The sequence below is a fragment of the Tamandua tetradactyla genome, chromosome 2 (assembly GCF_023851605.1).
Source record: "Tamandua tetradactyla isolate mTamTet1 chromosome 2, mTamTet1.pri, whole genome shotgun sequence".
Taxonomy (NCBI): domain Eukaryota; kingdom Metazoa; phylum Chordata; class Mammalia; order Pilosa; family Myrmecophagidae; genus Tamandua; species Tamandua tetradactyla.
Genome location: NC_135328.1, coordinates 112,917,969 through 112,943,029, shown reverse-complemented (window position 1 = coordinate 112,943,029; position 25,061 = coordinate 112,917,969). Strand labels below are relative to the sequence as shown.

General features: G+C 43.8%; 1 protein-coding gene and 1 long non-coding RNA gene across 8 annotated transcripts in view; one reads left to right on the top strand and one right to left on the bottom strand.

The window, feature by feature from the left end:
- Positions 1-24,973, top strand: part of LOC143673693 (uncharacterized) — a 40,730-nt gene extending 15,757 nt beyond the window's left edge. For 2 of the 4 annotated variants that reach the window (XR_013170527.1, XR_013170526.1), the window contains exon 3: positions 15,960-16,993. This is a non-coding gene — a long non-coding RNA (uncharacterized LOC143673693). Of the gene's footprint in view, positions 1-7,903; positions 8,242-15,959 lie in introns of all 4 variants that reach the window. The other 2 variants (XR_013170528.1, XR_013170525.1) reach the window with 2 other exon arrangements.
- On the bottom strand, positions 606-23,593 carry LOC143673692 (spermatogenesis-associated protein 31D3-like). Of its 4 annotated transcripts, XM_077148524.1 has the most exons (10): positions 23,365-23,593; positions 22,577-22,616; positions 21,896-21,953; positions 16,186-21,637; positions 11,416-11,596; positions 5,781-5,826; positions 5,021-5,122; positions 4,266-4,884; positions 3,860-4,055; positions 606-717 (listed from the first exon to the last, which is right to left on the bottom strand). In XM_077148524.1, exons 1-4 carry the CDS (start codon positions 23,548-23,550, stop codon positions 17,329-17,331), a joined length of 4,593 nt encoding a protein of 1,530 aa, XP_077004639.1. In that variant the 5' UTR covers positions 23,551-23,593; the 3' UTR covers positions 606-717; positions 3,860-4,055; positions 4,266-4,884; positions 5,021-5,122; positions 5,781-5,826; positions 11,416-11,596; positions 16,186-17,328. The 4 variants fall into 4 exon arrangements, with proteins under 4 accessions (XP_077004639.1, XP_077004640.1, XP_077004638.1 ...); XM_077148523.1 differs by lacking the exons at positions 606-717; positions 5,021-5,122 and adding an exon at positions 5,165-5,225 and having other exon boundaries at positions 3,859-4,055; XM_077148525.1 differs by lacking the exons at positions 3,860-4,055; positions 4,266-4,884 and having other exon boundaries at positions 626-717.
- Positions 24,974-25,061: the final 88 nt, after the last annotated feature.

Genomic DNA, 25,061 nt, shown 5'->3' with positions numbered 1-25,061 from the left:
TATTTCTCACCAAAAGATCACAGAATAAGATTTCTCCTTATCTCTGACTTCAGAGCCTAGCCGCTCCCCCCTACCCCCACCCCCAGACTTTTGCTTCCAGTTCCAAAACTTCCTAAAGGAGGAAGGGAATTTCTGGCTCTCTTTTGCCAGTGTCCCTCATCCCCCCACCTCCACCCAAGACAGCTGTATATACTTCAGGATAGTGAGGGAGCAGCAGAAAAGATGGACCAAGCCAAGTTCTGGATTAAAGGATTTTTCTCGTGTTCAAAAGGCCTCGGTATTTTTAGAATAAACTGTATTGTAATGATACGATGAAGAAAGAAAGTGTTCTAAACACAGGCCTTATGAGCAAGGTCAAATAAAGGAACCTGGGATAAAATTGGGAGAGCCACTGTCAGGCTGCCTCCAGGGGACTGGTCAACTTTTTGAAGCCAAAGGAGGCAATCAGTAAGAGCTGAATTAATGCCTTCCTTTCCCTATGGGCAAGCCCCAAGATTCCCAAAACCCATGCCTCAACAACAGTACACACCAAAGACATCATTCTCATATTAGAAGGAATGTTTATTAAAGAAGATCAGTATTCTTGGTTGAGCTAAAGAAACACTGTACTTATCAAAGGATGTGCCGCCAAGAAAAATGGAGAGGATTTCTCAACAAGGAGTAAATGATTCTTGGGGAAATTTTCCTCCCTGGAAGTGCTGGAGAAGCATTTTCTTCCTGGATAGGAAAGATAAATCACTGAGGCTACCATCAGTAGCGGTGAAGGCAGCCTGGGGCACCTGGCTTTTTTGGGGCATGCAGGTGGGGCTTGAAGGAGACTTAAGCTCCCTAAGGGGCATGGATGGGGGATAACTCTGACGCAGTAGCTGGCCCTCAAATCCCAGAACTTTCTGAGCATTTTTTTCCTTGCCTCTGATCCGTGTAACATGTGTAGGATGGCTGGGGACAGCAGACACAGATCCTTGGCTGCTGGAGTCAGTACTTGACACTTCGCAGAAGGGGCTGCTGTAACTGGAGGAAGGCGCCTCTTCAGACTCTGCCTGTTCCTGCTCAGCCTTGTGCTGACTTAATGTTGAGGCCTCAAGTCTAAGGCTGCATCTGAGCTTCTCCTCTAGCATATTCCCAATGGCTGTCATGAGTTCCTGAGCTTCATGAGTCCCACAATTCATATTTTTAACTGGGCTTTGGTGCTTTAGAGAGGCCAGTATGGGCTTGGCTTTTTGCAGGGAACTTCCCAGCCTTATGCTTTTGCTCTTGGAATGGAACCACTGAAGAAATTGCCTCGTCTTTTTTCTGAAGTAACTTTCAGAAAGAGACTGTTCCTTCTGTGATAAGGACAGGGAAATCATGTTCCCAAGGGTCTCTTCTCGAATACCATCCTGGGCAGGGTGGCTCTCCCTTCTGACTTTGGATGTCCCTAATTGTGAATCTTCTCTTCCACATTCTCCTGCTTTGGGTCCTTGAGGATTCATTCTCTTGGCAGCTGGTGGGAAATTCTTATCCTGGCGCATCCCTGAGACACGCACAGGGGACAAAGACTCCTGCTTCTGCTCCATGATGATCGCTCTGTCCTCCAAGTAGGCATGCCGTGCCTGGGAAGCTAAGGACTTTAAAGACAAGTTTTCTGACATAAAAGACAGGCCAGTGGGACGATCTTGAGCCTGGCTAGGCTCCTCACTTTCAAATTTAAACTTTAACTCATTAATCAGCTGCTTTTGCAAGTTTGATAGTCCAGGATGTTGGGAAACCGATATTCTTGGCAATGGGGGGCATTCAGTGATCAGGGTAGTTTCTGATTTATTCATACCTACGTTCTTCACTTGGGAGTTTCCGAGCTTACTGGTTGTCAAGCTGTCTCTAGATTTTGATTCTGGAGAACAGAGTTCCCTAGCCTTGAATATCTCCCTAGACACACTGCCCTGGAGAAAATGTCCTAACTTTATATCCACCATCTCTCTGTCCTGAAGCATTTCTACTCTGTTACTAGAACTTACTTGCTGGTCCTTTGGCCCGTGCCCAGCCCTGTCTTGACTTGCAGGCAGCTCTGGGCTGTCTCTATCAGCTATGACATTCCCACTCTGACTCACGTCGTCTACAGTGCTATATGTGAGGGGCAGGAGCATCTGCCTGCCAGCCTCAGTTGTCTGGAAGTCCTGTGCAAGCCCATGATCGACATCAGAGGGTGATCGTCTCTTGGCACCCTGTCCTTCCTTGCCCACAGGTGAGATGACTGGGAGAGGACAATGCAGGATGGGGACTGAAATTGTTGTTAGCACCTCATCTCCCTGAAAAACTTGAGTGCTTCTTCTAAAGGTCTTAGGAATCTTGGCTTTGGAGTCCACCCCAGAAATAAGAGTGGCTGGGGAGGGAAAATTGATTTGAGAAGGTGACCATGGTTGGGCTTTTCTCAATGCATAGAATTTTATGGATCCTAGGACCTTGAGGGGCAGTCCCCACTTCTGACTCACTCGAAACCTTAAAAGATGGGCTTCTAGCATCTCTTGGGTGTTAAGATCAAGAAAAGAAAGCTGCAGAGTGGTAGTCTGGTGGTAGACCCCACCCAGCAGTGGATCCAGATTTCTGTCTTCCATATTGATAGGAGAACACCCAGGAGGAGGTACTGTATTGGTGTCAGCAAGCCACGAACGACACACACCCAAAGGGATCTTTCCCTCAGTGATCTGCCAATACTTCTTCCACAAATGAAATTTTAAGATACTTTTCCTTTTTTCCTCATCTATGTATTCCCTTGAGACATTTAATAATTCATTCCCTGAGTCTTTCCTTGAGTGACATAACCAGTCACTTATTGTTCCCTTCTCAAAAGCTGCCCCCAGACCCTTCACTGTGTAGTGTTCTGAGAGTCTTGATGAGTTGTCTTTGGGCCTCTCTCTCGACATAAGCCTGAGATTCTTCCCTATGTCCTTTCTTAGATGATACTTTGATGAGACCTCCTCGTGAAAGCTTCCTGGTTGGTTCAATTTAGTCTTCACTGGATTGCTACTGCTCTGGCCCATAAACTCAGAGAATTGTGAGAGCTCATAGCTGCAGTTCTGCTGAGATTTTTCTGCTAATTTGCACTGAAGCTGCATCATTTCTAGAGACTCTTGACTCCTAGAAGCCAGGGGGCACGTATGTGAAATTAACCTCTTTGGACCATGGAATTCAAGCTCTTCCTGGGTTTTCCTGCTTTTAGGAAAAGGTTGAGGAAGGATCGATGTTGGAACACAAACTTGAGAGGACCTATGGGACAGTGGAAGGTTGGGAGCTAAAGGGCAAAAGTTTTCTTGAGATTCTTGGAGCACAGGGGCTAAACCCCACAAGCGTTCTTGTTGTTTCTGCAACAAGTGCCATTCCAGGTGAGGAATTGCACTTGGAATGAGAGACTGTGCATCATTCAGGGCTCTGTGGAAAGACACTCCATAGGACCCAGTCTGGGCTGGAGAAAATGATGGTAGGATTGGGATTGGGGATGGGAGGTGGACCTGGGGCTGAGCCTGAGTGAAATGTAGGGGCTGTAGCTGGGTCTGGGTTGGAGGTAAGGGTAAGGAATATACATTGGGAATGGGTAGGGGCTGGGTCTTGGGAAGTGGTGGGGATACTTTATCCTGCATTTGGACCATGGGGGCCTTACAGATTCCATTGAATAACACAAAAGGACACTCTAGTGGGGAATATCTGCCAGAGACCAGAATAGTAGCCACGAGGGACTCACTGTGCAGAGAGGGGAGACCCCAGAAAAGCTGGCTATAATTCTGTTGGAAGTTTTCCCCCAAAATTTTGACATATAATAGATGTTTAAGAATGGGGAGCTGCTCTGGTTTGCAGCCAATTTGGGGGGCTGTGGCGTCCTGCTCACCAGCACATGGTTGCAGTGAATTCCTTGAAGATGTCAGTTGGTATTCTGGCCACAGTTGATTTGGAAATGTTCCCTGCTCCTTTTCTTTCTTCTCCAAAATCTTAAGGCCAAGCAAAGAAGTGTCACTGGCCTCTACATGCTTGGTTGCAGAGTCTCCCAAGAGACAAGTGTCTGACAGATGAAGGGAAACATGCTTCTGTTGAAAATCAGAGGGTGTTAATGTGGGGAGAAATAAGTTCTTCGCCCCAGTCTGCCAACAGGGGAATTCTGAAATAGACAGGCTAGAAGGGTCAATGCCTGAGATTGTTGGGACATAAGCAGCCAACCCAGCAGGGCTATCTGGAGATGAGTTCTTTGGTACAGGCTTCAGTAAGATTGAGAACGACTGAGATTGAGGCACACTTACAGCACGGTCTGGTGGTGCTGAAGTAGACAAGGTTGGCAGTGTGTGATAACAAGCAAATGAATCAGTGGTATTCATTCTGTGGGACAAATTTGTTGCAAAGTTGATATCCTGAGAAAGGGTGGGATCAAATGCAAAGAAGCCGTTCAGAGACAAAGCAGTCTCTGATTGGAGAGGAGGATCTATTCCCTGAGTGTGATATGGTGGGAGAGGGGGAAAGGCAAGCTGTTGGAGAAAATAGTCCACTGAGAATTTGGAATCCAAGGGGTAAAAAGACTCTGGTGGCAGGGTGTCACCAGGTGGTAAAGGTGAAAGAAAGTCAACTAAGGGGGTCATCGGGTCCGGTGAGAGAATGGAGGAGCGAGATGGACAGGGCTTATGCCAGGAGGTTGGTGTTAGGTCTGCTGAAGGGTCTGCTGAGAGGGCCGAGGGCAGAGAGAGTGATGACTCAGTCACAGGAGCTGTAGAAGACAAAGGAGATACAGAGGGAGCAGCTTCCTCCTGGGGCTCCCCAAACAGCAGCCGATTGACCTCAGCAGTTGCTCTATTACACACTTCACAGAAGGCATCTGGACATAACAGTCGACGAAACCTGCCCTTATCAAGGCGCTGGCCCAGGTGGCTGCAGAAATAGGAGGAACAAAGCTGCAGCCAGGACCAGAACAAACATATGTGAGCCTGGCAGATCTGGTACTGTAGATGCACCCAAAGAACACTATCCTTTCACATTCCCCCAGTTCCCTGGTCTCATAGTATACCTTTTATCCCTCTTTCCAAAGCATTCACATTTGGTTCTCTGTGGATTTTCCTCCCATGCCAACCCCAGGCTTCACTGAGGTCTTGGAATTCCATAGACTTTGCTGGAAAGAGGGGTACAGAAGATAAGAGGAGTGTTTAATCACCTTTGCAAAGGAGAAAGCAGATTTCTTGCCTCGTCTACATCTCTCTGGTATGTTCTCCGACCTGAAAAGCCAGAACAATGGGTTACAGAAGAATGTTGATGATAGAGACACAGGGATCTCAAATTAGAATATTCCCTCAGTGGGGGCACTTGGTGATTTGGACTTTCGAGAGCTTTGAGAATTAAGATAAAAAGTCAAATTGTCAATAAGAAGTAAGAAGATTCACATTATATGGTGCTGTGAGGGACAGAGAGCAGTGGTTATCTCAAAAAGGAATCTGAGCATTCGGGAAGTTAAAGTGCTTGTCTAAAGACAGAAAACAGAAGTTCTAACTCTGAGCCAACCAATAGTCATTCCTCTACATCTTACGTGGCTATCTGTTAGCTACCCCCATTGCCCAGGTCCATCATTGCTTCATGCCGTGGACGGGCAGAGCAGGGAATCTGAGAAGTGTCCCAGGCTCTGACTGCCTTCCCATGAGCCTCTCCTCTGAGAGCTCTGCCTTCTGAGTGAGACTGTATCTAGCAACTGAGATCCTCAGAGAATGTAGACCTGAGCCTCTTGGAGACAGAGAAAGGGTCCCCCTTGGAAATAGGAGGAATAGGCAGACCCTTACCTTTCAGTGTTCCACCTTTCCTCCTCCTCTTGGCTCTGCCCTGATGCTAAGAAAGACAAAGGAAAAAAAAAAAGTAAGGGCTGGGACTCAGTTCTCCCACTCCTGTCTCTGGGAAGTGCAAACATTCACTATCCACAAATAATATGAGTCTCCATTTTAATTAGTGGAATTCTGTGTTTCTTTTATTTCTAAAAGTGATAAAATATTTTCAATATTTCCTTCTTTGAAAAGCTCAAAGAAAGATCATACCTATGAGGTCCACACCTGATGACCTCAGCCAGCAGTCCTTTGGTCAAGGAGGGCCTAGAAGCTGAGACCAACAGTCACCTATATGCTCCCTCTAAGAACCCTGTGCTGAGGACAGAGCTTGGACTCCAGCCTCCACTCACAGGCTCTCAGCGGCTCATCCCTGCTCTCCTGAGCAGCTCACCTCCAAAGAAGGAAGGACTCCTGACAGGGGAATGTGGCTGATCATCAGATATTGGGAGACTGCAGGGACACAGAGTTCTCAACAGTGCAGTCCAGGACCACAGAATCACTGTGCTTGGATCTTATCCTGGAACCTAAAGCCATACCCGGATAGACAATCTGACTTTCAGATGGAAATCTTAGTTCCATGGAACCTCTACACCTGCCTGGCCTCTTCCAATATATAAAAGATGATATTATATTCTACCCTGAGACTTCCCATATCAGATGTCTCTCTGAGCCACCAAACTCATTTAAAAGTATGGGATGAGGAAAATGAAAATAGAGACTCAATCTCTGAGGGTTAACTTCTGGTTTCAGCCTCAACATGTAAGGAGTTTAGAAGTCATCACTCACATCCTTTAAGAACAGAAAGAGGCGGGCCGCGGTGGCTCAGCGGGCAAGAGTGCTTGCCTGCCATGCCGGAGGACCCCGGTTCGATTCCCGGCCCCAGCCCATGTAAGAAACAAACAAACAAACAAAAAATAATAAAATAAAAAAATATATACTTTAAAAAAAAAAAAAAAAAAGAACAGAAAGAGCTGAACAAACTGAAAGTCAATTACTTTCCATTGGACCCATCAGAGAATTGAGGTGACAGGAAAATCACCTCCCCCAAATCTGCAGAGACCAGTAAACTCAGAGAATCACAACCAAGATCTGCTTTCCTGAAACAGAAGCCTCTAGGGCCATAAACTGTTAGGATACTTAAGTGGTCACCTTGGTGAATTGCTAGAGGTTTATGTGGACTAGCATGAAAGAAAGAAATTTCTGAGGTTGCAGTATTAGCGGTCCCCTACACTTTCATAGATATTACCTCCAGGAACCCTACCAGGTTCTCACAGTGAAGAACCATGAAAAAATCCTAATGCTTCTGATGGTGGGGGTGGGGGGAGTGACTATTTTGAAATATGCCCTGAATGGTTTCTATTAGAAAGGCCTTCTTGTCAAGAGAAAAGACTTATTAGACACTTATCCCATCTGGGAAGGGAAATTATCCAACTCCAGCCTCCTCTAGACTGTGTTCCTAAATTAACGGGGAGCTAGAGGAGAAGCTAAGAAACCCTTAAGAATGTCACAGCCCAGGGAGAAAGGCCCACATAATGACTGAGATTTAACCATAGGATTTTAGAATGTTTCCCCTCCCCACACACCTTACCCCCACACCTCAACCAGGCTCGAGTGTAATAACAATGGATTAAGGCTGAAAGATGTGCAAGGCACAGGCTCCATTTAAGAAGGAGTTCTTAGGGAATCCTAAAGACACAAAAGGAGACAAGAACAAGGGTGCTGGAGGAAACTGAAGCTTCTGACACCTATATCTGTAGCAAACATTAAACGCAGCCCAGATTCTATCCTCACACTAAAGGAACTCCTCAGTTCTTTTGAAATACTACATCATTTCCAGCCTTCAACAAAAAATTACAAAGTATGCTAAAAGGCAAGAAAACTCACAGCCTAAATAGACAAAGCAAGCATCAGAACCACACTCAGATATGCTCAGAATGATTGTATCAGAAATTTAAATAACTAGAATTCCTTTGAGGCTGGGACACCACTGAGGGAAACCTCTTTCGGTGTAACAGGAAGGGAGAAAGGGAGGAAGGATGGGATGCAGTGTTGTTTAAAGCCTTTCATATCTATTCAAACTGCAGGAAACCAAAGACAATGAGAAAATCTTGAAAGAAGCCAGATGTTAAAACACCTTAAATTATAGAGGAGCAAGGATAAGAATTATAGACTTCTTGATATAAACCATGCAAGCAGGAAGAGACTGGAGTGAAATATTTAAAGTGTTGAAAGAAAAGAAAACAGCCAACTTCAGATTCTATCTCCAGTGAAATAAAGATTTTTCTCACACAAACAAAAACTGATGGAATTCATCACTAACAAACCTACCCTGCAAGAAATGTTAAAAGAAATTCTTCATGGAGAAAGAATAGCTCAGATCTATGTAAAGAAAGGAAGAACGTGGGAAAAGGAATAAGTGAAGGTAAGATAAAATCTTATTCCTTATTCTTAACTGATTTAAAAGATAATAGCTTGTTCAAAATAATAACAGCAACAATATATTGAATGACTATAGCTTAGGGAGAAGTGAAATGGATGATTGCTATGTGTATAAGGTACAGGAGGAAGGAACTGGGAGTACTCTGATAAGGCAGTTCACTAACTGTGAAGGCGTGTAATGTTATTTGAAAGTGAACTTAGATTAGTTGTAAAGGTATATTGCAAATTCTAGAGTAACCACTGAAATATTTTTTAAAATATAACTGACATGCTAAGAGAGGAGAGAAAATCATATGACATGCTCATTTAAAACCAGTAAAAGCAGAAAAAGAGTGGAAAAAATAAGCTAATATTACATGCAATGAATAGTAAACAGTTTCAAACATGGTAGATATTAACACCACTAAATTAAAAAAAAAAAAATCACTGCTAGTGTGAATGGTTGTTTTAGTCTGCCAAACCTGCCAGAACGCAACACACCAGAAATGGATTGGCTGTTAATAAAAGGGGATTTATTTAGTTAAAAACTTATAATTCTTCAGAGAAAAGGCAGCTAACTTTCATCTGAGGTTGTCTGCTACACAGGAAGGCACAGGGCAACTTTTGCTGGCCTTCTCTCCCGGCTTCTGGGTTCTAACAGCTTTCCCAGAGGTGATTCCTTTCTGCATTTCCTAACGTCTGGGCTGAGCTGTGAGTGCTGAGATGAGGTAGGCTGAGCTGCTTGGGCTGTGCTGTGTTGAGCTCTCTTATGACCTCTCTCTTTTAAGCCTCCAGCGAATTATGTTACCCCTCACTCATTTCCCTTAGCCAACTTCTGATGTAACCAGCCATAGATGAATTTCACGTACTAATGATTCAAGACCACAGCAACAGAACTAGGATCCATCACCTGGCCAAGTTGACACCTGAACCTAACTACCACAGTGATCTAAATACATCAATTAAAATACAGATATTATCGGAGAGGATAAAATAAGCAAGAAGCAACTATATGCTGTCTACAAAAATCCACTTTAAAGACACAGATAGTTAAAAGGTTAGAAGGCAGTGCAGCGGTGCCTCAGTGGCAGAATTTTCAACCTGAGTTCAATTCCTGGAGCCTGCTCACGCCAAAAAACAAACAAAAAAAAAGTAAAAGGATAGAGGAAGATATACCATGCCAGCACTAATCAAAAGAAAGGTGGAATAGCAATATTAGTTGCAGACAAAGCAGACTTCAAGAAAAATCATCAGGGATAAAAAGGGGCATTACATAATGATAAAGGGTTCAACTCTCTACGAAGACATAAAAGTCCTCAACATGTATGCATCTAACAACAGAGCATCAAAGAATGTGGAAGAAAAACCTGATAGGACTTCAAGAAGAAATATATAAATCCGCTATTATAGTTGAAGGTTTCAACTACCCCTTCCAGCAATTGATAGAACTTGCAGGGTAGAAAATCGGTAAGGATATAGTTGACTTGAAAAGCACCATCAATCAATTGGATCAATTTGGAATTTTTAAAATACTTCATACACCAGGAGAATACACATTCTTCTCAAGCTTACATGGAACATTCATCAAGATAGACCACATTGTGGGCCATAAAATATTACCTTAACAAGTATAAAAGAATAGAAATCATGCAAAGTGTATTCTCAGGTGAAATGGAATTAAACAAGAAATCAATAACAGAAAGATAGCTGGAAAAAATCCCAAAACATTTGGATATTGAACAACACTTCTAAATAATATATAGGTTAAAGAAGAAATCTCAAGAGAAATTTTTAAATATTTTGAACGGAATGAAAATGAAAATGCAACTTAGCAAAATTTGTAGGATGCAAGAAAAGCAGTGCTCAGAGGGAAATTTATAGCATTAAATGCATATATTAAAAAGAAGGAAGCTTTAAAATCTCTGAAGGGCTCTGGGCATAAGGTTTCCTTACCTGATTGATGACTCTTTGTTTCCAAAATATTGAAAAATGTGGATTCCCCTTTAGGAAGCACAATAGAAGGAAGAGCCCCACCCCACACAGGAAGACAAAGATAGGATCACCACCCCATAACTTGAGCTGGTGCTCAGGCATGGCGCATTGAGGGTCATCAGACAAAGGTAGTAGTCCTCATCATGGGAAGGGCATTGGAGCCTCACGCTGCTAGGCACTAAGTTTGTACATTCTAGACCCAAGTTCCACACGCACATCACAGAGCTGTGGCACAGACATCAAGGGTTCTTGAGAGTGGGGGAGGGGTAACACAAAGAAGATGAACCCATAGCCCTTCCCCCCACCATCCAGCCCAGCAGATCTGTCTAGCCCTCCTGGACCCCTTACATCCCTCCACCCTACCCTCCAATTCCACCCTACCCTCCAACTCCACCCTTTCATCATAACATACCTTAGTGACATTTTCTATTTATCCCACCTATAACCTAGATATTACCTGGGAACCCCTTTATTGCTTGGTGACTTGAGACCCTACATAATCTTGGAAAGTCTTATGTTCTCCCTGGAGTTTTTGTTAATTCTCAGGAATTTGCACTCTCAAGATCTGCTGTCTTCAGTTTCACCTCCCTTCATACATAATGTGTTATTTACTTCTATCAAACCAGAAATATAACTCAGCAGCAACCCTCCCTGCTTCCCCCAAGAGAGTCCACATTCACCAAAAAAAACAACAGAAAGCAGAGTAGCCTGTACCAAAAAACAGAAAGTGTGACAGAGGGAGATAAGGGCATGGCAAACCCCTGAGCAAAGAACTTAAAAATCTTTCGATAATTCTTCCCTTCCTAAATTCCCTTTTAGGCTGCTCTGTCCCTAAGGGCTCTCAAATCTAGTCCTCTCCACCCATGCGGTGTCCCATCCTGCTTCTTTCCCTTTCTGCTGCCAAGCAGAAATTCTTTCCTGATGATGCAGAGCAATTGTGCTAGACCATAACCTGCAAAGCCAAACACATCCTGATTTGGAGCAGAAATTGAAATTATATTGAGCAGTACCTTTTGTTTTAAATCCCACCAGTGGCTTTCAAACCTATGAAAGATTTTATGATTTTTCCTATCTACTCTCTAGCTTTTCACCAAAATTCCTATTGGCTCCTGTATTAGTTTCCTAGGCTGCTCCAAGCAAATACCATGAAATTTTCATCTTGAACAGTGGGAATTTATTAGCTTACAGTTTTGAGGTCGAGAAACTGTCCAAGTCAAAGCACCAGCAATGTGATGCTTTATTCCTGAAAACCAGCTGCGGGCAATCCTTGGCTCCTCTACCACACGGCAAGGCACAAGGCAGCCTCTCCTGGTTCTTCCTTCTGTTCTGTCTTTTGGTTCAGCTTCTTACTCCCTCTGACTTTCTCTCTGTGTGAGAAATTCTATTCTGAAGTAATAGGATTTAGACCCATTCTCTTACAAATGGGATTAAGACCCATCCCGAATGAGGTGAGTCCACACCAAGTGAAGCAGCTTCAACAAAAAGTCTTACTTACAATGGGTTCACACCCATAGGAATGGATTAAATTTAAGTACATGTTTTTCTAGGGTACATACAGTTCCAAACCATCATAGCGCCTCTCTGTTTTTTTTTTTTTTTAATGACAGTTTAACTTTGTTGATGGTGTTTGATGTTTTTAGGTTCTCATAATATCCATTCATTTAATGGAGTTATAACCCTTACAACTACATTATACAGATTATATGCTGCTGAAATTAATCCTGTCATTATTTTGCTGTCCTACATTCCCCCTCTAATTCTGCTTCAGGATGCCCCATATTTTCTCCAACATGATGAGTTTACCGGTAATGATAGTTCCTTTCTTTGCCTGTCTTCTCCTGCACCCACAGCTTTTCCATTGTCTCCACACCAAAGGAGTTATCCTTCAAGCCCACTCCCTCTCATCTACCCTCCCTTGATGGCATGAGGTCTCTCTGTTCATAAAACTCCCTCCAATACCCTTCGATAGCCTTCCATCTCTGATATTGTCTTTTATAGCAAGTCTGGCTATAACTGCCCCTCAGGTACTTAGGACTCACAACAGTAGAAACATTCTTTAAAGTCTGAGCAAGATACAGAAAAAACTCCCATGTGAGTAGGAGCTATAAAAAGAGCATATTGAATATATTCTTCAAAAATGACCATGTCATAAAAAAGAAAATCTGAGAAACTGTTCCAGGTTAAAGGAGATTAAAGACACATGATAAATACGTGATTCTAGACAGGATCCCGTAAAGGAGATTTGAAAAAGTGCCATAAAGGACATTACTGGATAAACAGACAAAGCTGGAATATGGATATGAGATTAATTAAAAGTTTTATGTCAATGTTAAGATTATAGAAAGTAATAACTGTACTGTGTCTAAGAGAATATCACTTTTCTTAATATACAATGAAATATTCAAGGGTTAAGGGCAAGCTGTATTCTCGTGTGCGTGTGTGTGTGTGTGTGTGTGTAGGGAGAGAGAACGAAGTGGGTCAAAATGTTAATACTAGGTGAATCTGGAAAAAGAGCATATAAAGAGCATATAGTTGTTTTTTATATTCATGTAACATCTCTCCAAATACATACTTTTAAAAAAAAAATGGATCATTGTCACCCTGAATTTTTCCTAATTTTTGAAGTTTCTGATTTTCGTTCTTGTGGTTGTCACCACCAAAGCTTGCCCCCAAAGTAAAGTGTGCAATGCAGACTTTGAAACAGTTGTATCATATTCTGTCCGAGTCAAAAACAAACAAGCAAACCCCCCACACACACACACACACAAAACCCAGAATCCTTTAGCACAATTGAAGCATGCTAATATTCAACAGGGTTTTACAAAATACTGTAAAGTAGCATGATTTTTTTAATTAAGCACAACATTTCAAAAATACAAAAGGAACCAAAAGTTCAAAGAATCATGTTTATGGCATGTAAATCCCAATTTCTTTTTTATTCAATGCCACGAGGTTGTTGGTTTTGAGGGGTTTGGGGGTGTGAATTGTTTTGCAGGTGCCTCCTCTGCTCTCCCAAGTCAGTCAACACTCCTCTACTGGATTTCCATCTTCCAAAAGTTGGTTGACATCTTTTGATGTATCCTCTCCTGTTCTTTGTCATCCATGAAGGTATATTCTTTTTTCATCCTTTACTTTTACATTTTTTTTTTTTTTTTTTTTTTGGCATGGGCAGGCTCTGGGGATCAAACCCAGGTCTCCGGCATAACATGTGAGAATTCTGCCACTGAGCCACCCCATCGCACTGCCCTTAATCCTTTACTTTTAATAGCTTTATTGAGATATATTTCAGATACTGTAAAATTTGCCCATTTAAAATGTACAATTCACTGGTTTTTAGTTTATTCACAGATATGTACAACTGTCACCACAGTCAATTTTAGAACATTTTCGTCACCTCAAAAAGAAACCCCATAGCCAGTTAACAGTCACCCCACTATTTCTCCACCCCATCCCCAAGCCCTAAGTAACCACTAATCTACATCATCTCAAGAGATTTTCCTATTCTACATTTCATGTGAATGGAAACATGTGTTCTTTTTTTCTCTGGCTTCTTTCAAACTGTAGCATGTGTAAGTACTTCCCTATTGCATACCTGAATAATATTCCATTATATGGATATACCACATTTTGTTTATACATTTATCTGTTGATGGACATTTGGGTTGTTTTCTCCTTTTACTGATTATGAGCAATGCTACCATGAACATTTGTGTGCAAGTTTTTGTTAGGGGTATGTTTTCATTTCTTTCGGGTAAATACCTAGTAGTAGTATAGGAATTGTTTAATTATTTGAGGAACTGCCAGACTGTTTTCCAAAACAGCTGCAACATATATATACCAACCAGCAACGTATGAGAGCTATAATTTCTCCATATCTTTGCCAACACTTGTTTTTGTCTATATTTTTTATTCTAGCCATTCTGGTGGTTGTGAAGTGACAGCTTATTGTGGTCTTGACTCATATTTCCCCAATGACTAATGGTGTTGAGCATCTTTTCATGTTATCCTTTAGGTTTAATGGCAGTTGGAGATAAACATGTGTGTTTCATCCTCTGCGTTTAACTAGAAGCCAAATTATTCATTTCAAATGTGTGGAAGGAAAAATGTTTTCTCCTAAATATTTTAAAGCACTTATATAGCCATCTCAAATTTTTATCAACATGTATAGTTTTCTACTTGTATACTTTTTGCATGATACAGTTACTGTGTGGTTAAGGAACTGCAATATTGTGTACTGTAATTGCTTGTAAGATTGCCTCTTGTATTTTGGGGTGGATGGGGAAGAGAAGGAATTCACTCCGATGACTCTGAGGAGTTGACGAAAGAGCAAAACAGAACTGATAGCCAAAGCGTATAAAGCACAATGATTTTTCGTCACCAATGCTATGTACATCTGTTGTAGAAAAGTTGTGTGCCTTCTGTAATAAACGTCAAAGGAATGCACAAGGCAGAGGTTACATACCATAGCTTCTAAGAGATGGATGGCAAGGATTTCAAATGGACTTTTGCACTATGATTAAGGAAAAAATGTATACCAAATGATTATAAAAGTTGTGTGGGTGGTACACGGAGAATTATATTTTGTATCTGCTCTTGTGTATGCGTGAACATTTCTATAATGTAAAGCTTTAAAAACAAGAGGTTAAGTGCCTCAAGAGGAAAGTTTAGCTTTCCATAGAGAAATTTCAGGAGGTATATAGTTTCCTGGAAGGTGGGGACCACTGATGGAAACCGCTTTCCACACAACAGGTAAGAAGAAGAAAAGGATGGGTGACAGTACTTTTTTATGGCTCTTGTTGGAAAGTTCCCATCTGATGGCTCCCAGTTTCTCTGAATGGTGAGTCTAGCACATCTGCCGAGCAAGTGGAAATCGCCTAAGTTTGAGGAAAGTGAAACAATTATCTAAGCTTCACCAGAACAGGGAGTTCTGTTTGTTTTGTTCACTGGTGAATCCCACATGCTTAGAAGAGTGCCAAGCACATAGAAGCACTTGATAATTATTTGTGGAATGAATGATTTTCAGACAGTACTGGGGCTGACTATAATTTTACTGTGGGACCAATGTAGTCAATTCTGTGACTCTATCCAGGAGTGATCACTCACATATAGGAGGACATTTCTGGAAAAGGCAGAGAGATGGAATTTTGATAGGAGGAATTAAAGGACAATGGAACGGGCCCATTTAGAGTGGATCTTTTCAAATGTCGGTTATATGATGGGCCGTGAAGTGTACCTTAGAGAGGAAGGAAATGAAGAGGTTGGCAGACAGGTCAGGATAATGTGGAAAATTAATGCTCTGCAGTTCTTAAATTGAACAATTGGCATATCACGGGCACATGGTGGAAAATTGAGATCAAAGGGTGACAAGTTAGACTGTATTATTTCAGAAGGCAGTTGTGTTCTTGGTATAATTTCTAAAAAGACTGAGGGCATAACTGAACTGGAAAGGAGATAAAGGACCCTAAAATGAGGTGGTGTAGTATTTGGGGGGCTAATTTATTGGATGGTCCTTCCTCGTGGATGCTGGAGTCTCCCACTGATTTCCCTCTCTGCTTCAATTTCCCTGCCCTGGGTCTCATCCAACCTTGTGTCCCTCCCCAGGGCCTCTACATAATTGGTGTTTTCTGTAACCTTAAGCTTCAGACATTGAAGGGTCAGTGACTCCGGGCAAGAAGGCAGAAGTGTGGTAGTGAGAAAGGGCTCTAATGGACATCTTGTTTTTTCTTTTAGACATCCAGCATTCGCAAGCCTTTTTGGAAACACTACTTCAAAGTGCCTTCTTGGAAACACACCCCATTCTTGAAATCTAGTCTGCATGCAAACGAAGTTTCCTTCCCCCTGGACCCCTGTTTTAAGGGCTGGTATGTATGTAGTCTTGATCTAAAGAACATTCCCTAAAGATCCATGGTGAGCCACCAAATGTCTTTGTAACAATGGTGCATGATCTAGGACTCACCTGTGCTGCATCAGTTTTGGGTGCCCTGTCCTCCACCAAGTCCATGAAGATCACAAAGTGGCACGTCCATCCTGATGAGAAAACTGTGAACACTAAGAGCAAGGATCTTGCACATTGTCATCAAGGGAAGCTGGAAGGAAGGCACCAAGATCATCTTCCCTGAAGCGGGTGATGCCAGGCCTGACAACATCCCTGCTGCTACTGTTTGACTTCTCAGAGAACAGCCCCATGTAAACTTCCACCAAAAATGGCATCAGTATGCTCTACAGTGCCCTGATCAACCTCAGGGTGGTGCCTGGTTCAGACAGGAGAAATGGGAGGAGGACAGGATCATGATATAGGGATGATGGGGCAGAGACCTTTGTTTTGTTCCACTAGCAAGGTCTTTCTTTCACCTCTTTATTCTATTCTTCCTTTCTCACTCTTATGACTGGGTGATCCCTTTGCCTGGAAAAGATGCCATCAATCCAGGCAGTCTGAATAAAAATTATCCTGGACGGGGAACCATTTCCTCAAGGTACTGTACTAATGGGGAAACCTCAGTGTCAAGTTCAGAGTACTTGAACATGCCCCATAGAACAGATTCATAAGCATCATCTACCCTGTTCTTAGGCCCTATCCCAACCATCCCAGTGTCTACCAAAGCAGTACCCCTCCAGACACCCCAATTCAAGGTCCACCCACCTGTGATCCTCTGGAAACTGACAACTTTCTCCGAAAAAAACAATTAAGCCACTATTTTCTGGGGAAATATACCTGTCCCTGACTCTTCTCAGATGTGGAAGACCTTTCTTCACTACTGCTCCAAAAGATATGAAGCAGTTAAAGAAGAGGAAGGTGAGGGTTTCTATACATTTTCATTATGCCTAAACTAAGGTGGAAAACAGATCCCCTCTCCTAATACTTCATCAGAGAGGGAGGGGATGTTTGAGAATATCAAACATGTCTGTTCTTCATGTTTGAAGAAAGAGATGTCTGTTCTTCACCAAGAGCTCCAGAGAACTGGTCATCCTTTATAGAAGCCAAAGGAGGTGATCAGTAAGAGCTAAACTAATTCCTTCCATTTCCTAAACACAAGCCCTGAGATACCCAAAACCCATGCCTCACGGTACACAGAGAAGACACCATTCTTAGAAGAAACTTTTATTGGAGAGAATCTGTATTCTCAACAAGGAATGAGTTATTCTTGGGGGGAAATTTTCCTCCCTGGGAGCACTGGTGAAGCATTTCCTGCCTCAATACGAAAGAGAAATCTCTGTGGCTGCCTTCAGCAGTGGTGAAGGCAGCCTGAGGCACCTGGCATTCTTGAGGCATGCAGGTGGGGCTTGGAAGGAACTCCAGCTCCTTGATGGTTGTGGATAGGGGATAACTCTGACACAATAGCTGGTCCTTGCATCCTACAACTTTCTGGGGGTGTGTGTTCCTGTCTCTAGCACATGTAGGAAAGCTCTGGCCAACACACACAGCTTTTTGGCTGTTGCCCTCAGTATTTGTCACTTTATGGAAGGGAGCCCTATAGTTGAAGGGATGCCCCTTGATGGGCTCTGCTTGGGTCTTCAGTCTCGCGTTGTACTGAATTTTCTCAAACTTCTTCAGGGAGGGAAGGGACATTTGAGAACAGGTGATATCTCCTCCATGCCGTCGCCTCATTTTCTCCTCCACGAACTTTCTGATGTCTGCCAGGAAATTCTGAGCTTCAGCCACCCTTGCTCTACTTTTAACTGGTCCTCTGCTCTGCGCAGAAGCTGACATGGAGCTACGTTTTTCCAGGAAACTTCCCTGCTCTTTATGTTGTGTCCTAGGATGAAGCCATTGCAAAAGGTGCTTCACTGTTTTTCTGAAAAGACTTTCAGAAAGAGACTGTTGCATCTGTAACGGGCACTGAGAGGACTTGCTCCCAAGAGTCTGCTCTAATTTCCTGACCTGAGCACGATGACTCTTTCTGACTCGGGCAGTCCCCAACCCTGCATCCCCTTCACCAAACTCCCTTGTTGCAAGTCTCTGAGGGTTCACTCTTTTTGCAGCTGGTGGAAAATTCTTCTCCTGACACTTCCGTAAAACATGCTTAGGTACCCAAGGCTCCTGCCGCTGCATCCCTTTGTCCTCCAAGTTTACATGCAACACCTGGGATTCTGACACATTCCCACTAGATATGCTCTGGGCATGAGTCAGTGGGGCCTTTAAAGACAAGTTCTCTGAGGCAAGAGACATATCCGTGGGATAGCCTTGAGACTGTCTATGCTCCTTGGATTCCACTTTACACTTCAACTCATCAAGCAGTTGTTTTTTAAGGTGTGAAATATCAGGGTCATGGGGAACTGGTGTTTTTGGTGATGGGGGACATTCAGTGGTCAAGGGAATTTCCATTTCACTGGTATCCATATTTATCTTTTCAGAGGCATCACTCATTTGTGATTGCTCAGCATAGAGCTCCTCAGCCTTGAATATCTCCCTGGACACAGTGAAAATGGAAAATTGTTTTAAATTCTTCTCTGCCATCCCTTTGTCCTGAAGCATTTCTCCTCTATCACTGAAACTCACTTGCTGGTCCCTTGGCTCATGCCCAGCCCTGTCTTGACTTATGGGCAGCTCTGGGCTGCATCTATTGGTTGTGACAGTCTCACTCTGACTCACGTTGTCTTCGGTGCTATATGTAAGGGGCAGAAGCAACTGACTGCCATCCTCAGTTGTCTGAAAGTCCTGTGCAAGCTCATGATTGACATCAGAGGGTGATCGTCTCTTGGTGCCTTGTCCTTCCTTGCCCACAGGTGAGGTGGCAGGGAGAGAATGATCTACAATGGGGACTGAAGTTGTTGTTAGCACCTCATCAACCTGAAAAGTTTGAGTGCTCTTTGTAAAGGTCTCAGAAGCCTTAGCTTTGGAGTCCATCCCAGAAACAATGGTGATTGCATAGGGAATGTTAGGATGGAGAGAGGAGCAGGATGAGGCCTCTTTCAATTTAAGGATTTCTATGGATTCAAGGATCTTGTTGGGAAGGCCCCACAACCTCCTCAAATCAAGCCTTTTAACATGGGCTTCTAGTATCTCTTGTGTTCTGGAGTCAATGAAGGAAAGCTCCTGAGAGGTATTCAGGCAGGAGTCACCTGCCACCCATTGTGTCAAATTTTGTTGTTTCATTTGGGTGTGGGATTTCGCAGGAGGAGGTAGTGTCTGCTTGACGGCATGCCATGAAGAGTGTACAGCCACAGGGATCCTACCCTCATTGATTTGCTCAAACTTCTTGCTCAAATGTACTTTCAGAGTATTTTCCAATTTCCTCTGCTCCAGGCTCACCCCTGAGGCCCTTGAATTATTCCCTGAAAGACTCACCATGTGACCTTCTAAGTCATTTTCAGAGTCAGACTCCAGATCTTTAACGAAGGAAACTTCTGAGTCCTTCAACAAATGGTCTTTTGGGCCATTCTCCAGGCTATGTCCCTGACCCTCCTCTAGTGGAAGCGTCTCTGAGCTTTTCTCATAGACACTTTCTGAGAGGCTCGATCCAACACTCTTTAGGTGTTTGTTGTTCTCACGCTTAAACACAGAGAGCCATGAGAGTCCATAACTGCTCTTCGACTCAGATACCTCTGAAAGTTCGCCTGGAGGCTTCATTAGAGACAGAGAATCGTGGATCCTGCGGGGCAGGCCCCAACGATGTTGAATGATCCTTTTTCGAAGGTGGTGTTCTAGTTTCTTCTGCACCTCACTATTGAGAGGAAAATGTCCGGGAATGATAGAGACTGGAACGTGGACCCGAGAGGCCTGGTGGTACTGAGGAGAGTTGGGAGCTGGAGAACAAAAAGCCTCCTGAGATCTTTGGACCACAGTGGGTAAACCCCACAAACCATCCTGTTGCTTCTGCAACACGTGCCACTCCAGGTGGTTAATTTCAGTTGGATCAAAACTCTGTGCCTCATTCTGGAGTCTATGGAAAGACACTCCACAGCTCTTAATATGGGCTGAGACAGAAGGGGGTAGATTTGGGAGTGCAGATTTCAGGTGGGCCTGGGACTGGACCTGAGTGAGATGTGGGGGCTGGGAGTCAGGCAGAGTTTCAGGCAAGGTTTGAAGCTTCCTCTCAGACAGAGACAGAGATAGGGGATGGGAAAGTAGTGGGGATTCTCCATCCTCAATTTGGGTCACAGGGGCACTTGAGATTCTATTGAAGACAAAGATTGAAAGACAGCCACCTGAGACCAGGACAGCAGGCATCAAGGACTCACTGTGCAAAAAAGGGGGACCCCAGAAGAGCTGGATATATTTCCGCTGCAAATGGCCTCCCAAGGTATTAGGATATGGGGACTGCTGATGAATCAGCTCTTCCTGTTTGCCTTCGGTGCTCCAGAAGTGTAGGGAAGCTGCTGTGTCTTGCTTATCAGCAATTGAATCTAACATTTTCCCTGAAGAATTTAGTTGGAAGTGTGCCCTAAGTTGTTTTAGAAAAGATCTCTTTTTGTTTTCTTTTTCCTTCCACATCAGGAAATCTCCTCTCTTTTTGACTTGCCTTTCCAGAAAGTCCAGGACATCAGGGGAAAGAAAAGAGAGGCTACCAGCTTCCACATAGTTAGTTATAATGTCTCCTCCTAAAGGGACCTCTGGAGAATGGACAGTAAGCAGCCCTGGCTGGAAATCACATTGTGCCAAGGTAGAAGGGGAAAAGTCTTGGGCATGAGCCTGCCACCAGGAGAATTCTGAAAGAGGCAGGTTGGAAGGGTCAGTGCCTGTGATTGTTGGGACATAAGCAGTCAACCCAGCAGGGCTATCTGGAGATGAATTCTCTGGGAGAGGCTTCAGTACGATTGAAATTGATTGAGATTGAGTCACAGTTGAAGCACAGTCTGGCGGTGGTGAAGCACACAGGGTTGGTGGTGCATGATAACAAGCAAATGAATCAGTGGGATTCATTGCGTGGGACAAATTTGTTGCAACGTTGGTATCTTGAGAGATGGTGGGATGAAGTACGAAGATGCTGTTCGGAGACAAAGCAGCCCGTGGCTGAAGAAGAGGATCCACTCTTTGAGTGTGATATGGTGGGAGAGGGGAAAAGGCAGGTGGTTGGGAGGTAAAATAGTCCATTGGAAGCTGGGAGGGAGTCAAGGGGAGAAAAGACTCTGGTGGCAGATTGTTATCCGGTGGTGAGGGTGAAAGAAAGTCAACTAAGGGGGTCATCCGGTCAGGTGAGAGAATGGTAAAGGGTGAAGAGGGCTCGGGCAGAGGGTCTGGTATTAACTCTGCCTCAGGGTCTGCTGAGAGGTCAGAGGTCAGAGTGATCAATGACTCAGTCTCAGAAACTGTGGAAGTCAAAGAAGACCAAGGAGGAGCAGCGTCTTCTAGGGGCTCCCCAGACAGCAGCCGATCGACCTCAGCAGTTGCTCGTTCACACACTTCACAAAAGGGATTTGAGCATAACAGTTGACAGAAACAGGTGGTATCATGATACTGGCCCAGGGGGCTGCAGGAGACAGGAAGCACAAAGCTGCAGCCAGGACCAGAACAAGCAAAGGAGGGCCTGCTGATCTACCAGGGGTGGGGCCACAAACGTAACTTCACAATGTACCTTGCCATATGGCCCTCTCCCCAAGGCTTTCATTCACATTCACATTCCTATGGCTACCCCCTCCCGTGTCAACCCCAGGCTTCACCGAAGTGCTGGAATGGCATAGATATTCCTAGAAAAGGGGACCAGGAAAGAAGGGGGAAGACTAATCACCTTCTCAGAATGGAGAGCAACTTCCTTGTCTCCTCTTCTTTCTGCCAAGCTTTCCAGCCTGGGAAACCAGGAGAGGAAGGTTATACATGGTGAAGGGAGAAAGGTAGGGCTCATACAGGAAGCAGAGCAGATGTCCCTTCATGGAAGACTTTTGTGATTTAGACTCTGAAAGCTCCAAGAGTCAGTAGACAAAGTCAGGTGGTCAATGAAAATAGTAAGAAGGCACACATGTGTATTCTGCTTTATCATTCGCAAGGTGCTTTTGTATACATTAACCCATGTTATACCCAAAACTGTTCTGTGAAGGACAGAGAGCAGTGGTTATCTCAAAGAGGAATCTGAGCATTCAGGAAATTAAAGTACTTGTCTAAAGATAGAAAATGGAAGTTTTGATTCCAAACTAACCAGTAGTCATTTCTCTACATCTCACGTGGCCACCTATTGGCTAAAGTCACTGCTCAGGTCCATCACTGCTTCGTGCCCATGGGTGGGCAGAGCAGGGAATTTGATAAGTATCCCAGGTTCTGACTTCCTTCCCGTGAGCCTCTCCTCTGAGAGCTCTGCCTTCTGAGTGAGACCGTATCTAACAACTGAGATCCTCAGAGAATGTACACCTGAGCCTCTTGGAGACAGAGAAAGGGTCCCCCTCGGAAAGCTCAGGAGGAATAGGCAGACCTTTACCTCTCAGTGCTCCACCTTTTCTCCTCCTCTTGGCTCTGCCCTGAAGATGAGAAAAAGAAAAAGATAAAAAGTAAGGGCTGGAACTCAGTTCTCCCACTCCTGTCTCTGGGAAGTGCGAACATTCACTCTTCATAAATAAACAATTTATGTGATTATTTTAATTAATGGAACTCTGTTTCTTTTGTTTATTTTTTAAAGGGATAAAATATTTTCAATATTTCATTATTTCTTACTTTGAAAAAATCAAAAATCATGCCTATGAGGTCCACACCTGATGACCTCAGCCAGCAGTCCTCTGGTCAAGGAGGGCCTAGAAGCTGAGACCAACAGTCACCTACATGCTCCCTTGGATAGAACCCTGTGCTGAGGCCAGAGCTTGGACTCCAGCCTCTGCTCACAGGCTCTCAGAGGTTCAGCCCTGCTCTCCTGGGTAGCCCAACTCCGAGGAAGGAAGGAAGCCCAAAAAGAGAATGTGGCTGATAGCCAATTGTTGGTGGACCTCGTTCTCCTGCAGGGACACAGAATTCTCAACAGTCCAGTCCAGGACCACAGAGTCACTGTGCTTGGATCTTATCCCGGAACCCCACCCCTACCGCAGACTCAGATCTTGAGTTTCACATGGAATTCTTAGTCCCCATCTTCTTCTGGAAGAATAACATTACATTCTCTCCTCAGACTTCCTATCTCAGGTGTCTCTCTGAGCCACCATATTTTATTTAGAAATGCTTAAATGGAAATGGAAAGGACAGTAGGGAGTCTCTGTTGGAAACTGGCCCAGGATTCCTTACTTTTTGGCTGTCTTTGCTTTTCCGCTGTAGAATCGAATGTAGTTGCAGTGCTCCGTAGCACAGGAACAGAAGGAGCAACCACAGCCCGCACTTGGCGCTGTAGTTGGGATCAGTATCCCAGCAAGTCCAATCGCAGCTCAGCCAAGGTTCAGCACGATCCTTCAGAAGAGTAAAAACTCCATCCATGATCGTGCTGCTGCCTCAGGCTACTGAGCACTGAGCGTCCTCGCTCAGAGCTATAATCCCAGGCCCGCATCACGGAGCTTTGAAGAGTCACAAAGGGGTTGTGAGGGTAGGGTAGGGGAGCCCCTCCTCCACCATCTTCCCCACCCTGCAGCCTCTATGTTCCTGTCTTGGGACTCCATCCTTTCAATCACATACTCTGCTTACCTTAGTGAAAGTTCCCTGTTTGTTTGTTCCATCTGTAACTCAGCTATTACCTGAATCCCAGTTTACTGTTTGGACACCATGAAGCCCACCAATTCCATTGCCTTACAAGTATGAAGGATTACCTGGAATTTTTTGCTTATTCCTAGACATTTATACTCTCAGGATTACAGGTGGCCTCCAATCCATCTTTCCTACACAATGTTCTTGCCTTACATCAACCCAAATGTAGAACATACAGTTCTTTTACACACCATAAGTACTTGGAACCTTGGGTAGGACATGAGATTTTGTTGGTTTGTCCAGAGTGATGCCCCGATGAATCCCAGAGTGATTTGATCAGTGAATGGAAAAGTATTTGCAAAGTCCCCTTCAGGGAATGGTGAGAACAGGGAGAAATTCAACTTCCCCAAGTTGAATTCTTGATATTCTCACAAGCAGTGTGGACAACCAAAGCTATAGGCTGAGCCTCCAGTCATGGGGTTTGTTCATATGAAACTTAACCCCACAAAGGGTCAAGTCTACTTAAAATTTAGGCCTTAGAGTCACCCCCAAGAGAGCCTCTTTTGTTGCTCAGATCTGGCCTCTCTCTCCAGCCAACACAACAAGCAAACTCACCACCCTCCCCCTGTTTACGTGGGACATGACTCCCAGGGGTGTGGACCTCCTGGCAATGTGGAACAGAAATCCTGGAATTAGCTGAGGCTCAGCATCAAGGGATTGAGAAAAACCCTAGAATGAGCTGAGACTCAGCATCAAGGGATTGAGAAAACCTTCTCGACCAAAACGGGGAAGAGTGAAATGAGACAAAGTGTCAATGGCTGAGAGATTCCAAAAAGAGTCGAGAGGCTATCCTGGAGGTTATTCTTACGCACTGAGGAGATATCACCTTGTTATTCAAGATGTAGTGGAGAGGCTGGAGGGAACTGCCTGAAAATGTAGAGCTGTGTTCCAGTAGCCATGTTTCTTGAGGATGATTGAATAATGATATAGCTTTCACAATGTGGCTGTGTGATTGTGAAAACCTTGTATCTGATGCTCCTTTTATCTACCATGTCAACAGACGAGTAGAACATATGGAATAAAAATAAATAATAGGGGGAACAAATGTTAAAATAGATTTAGTTTGAAATGCTAGTGATAAATGAAAGCAAGGGGTAAGGGGTATGGTATGTATAATCTTTTTTTTTCTCTGTTACCGTTTTATTTCTTCTTCTGTTTTTTTCTTTTTCTGAATTGATGCAAATGTTCTAAGAGATGATGAATATGCAACTATGTGATGACATTGAGAATTACTGATTATGTATGTA

What these genes read in the sequence shown, in the direction of transcription:
- LOC143673692 (XM_077148524.1), bottom strand. Translation starts at nt 23,550, where the DNA reads ATGGATGGAGTTTTTACTCTTCTGAAGGATCGTGCTGAACCTTGGCTG. An exon ending in AAAAGGTGGAGCACTGAGAG is followed by an intron (nt 21,954 to 22,576) that starts GTAAAGGTCTGC and finishes CTGGTTTCCCAG; the next exon opens with GCTGGAAAGCTTGGCAGAAA. An exon ending in TTGCTCTCCATTCTGAGAAG is followed by an intron (nt 21,638 to 21,895) that starts GTGATTAGTCTT and finishes TGTCTCCTGCAG; the next exon opens with CCCCCTGGGCCAGTATCATG.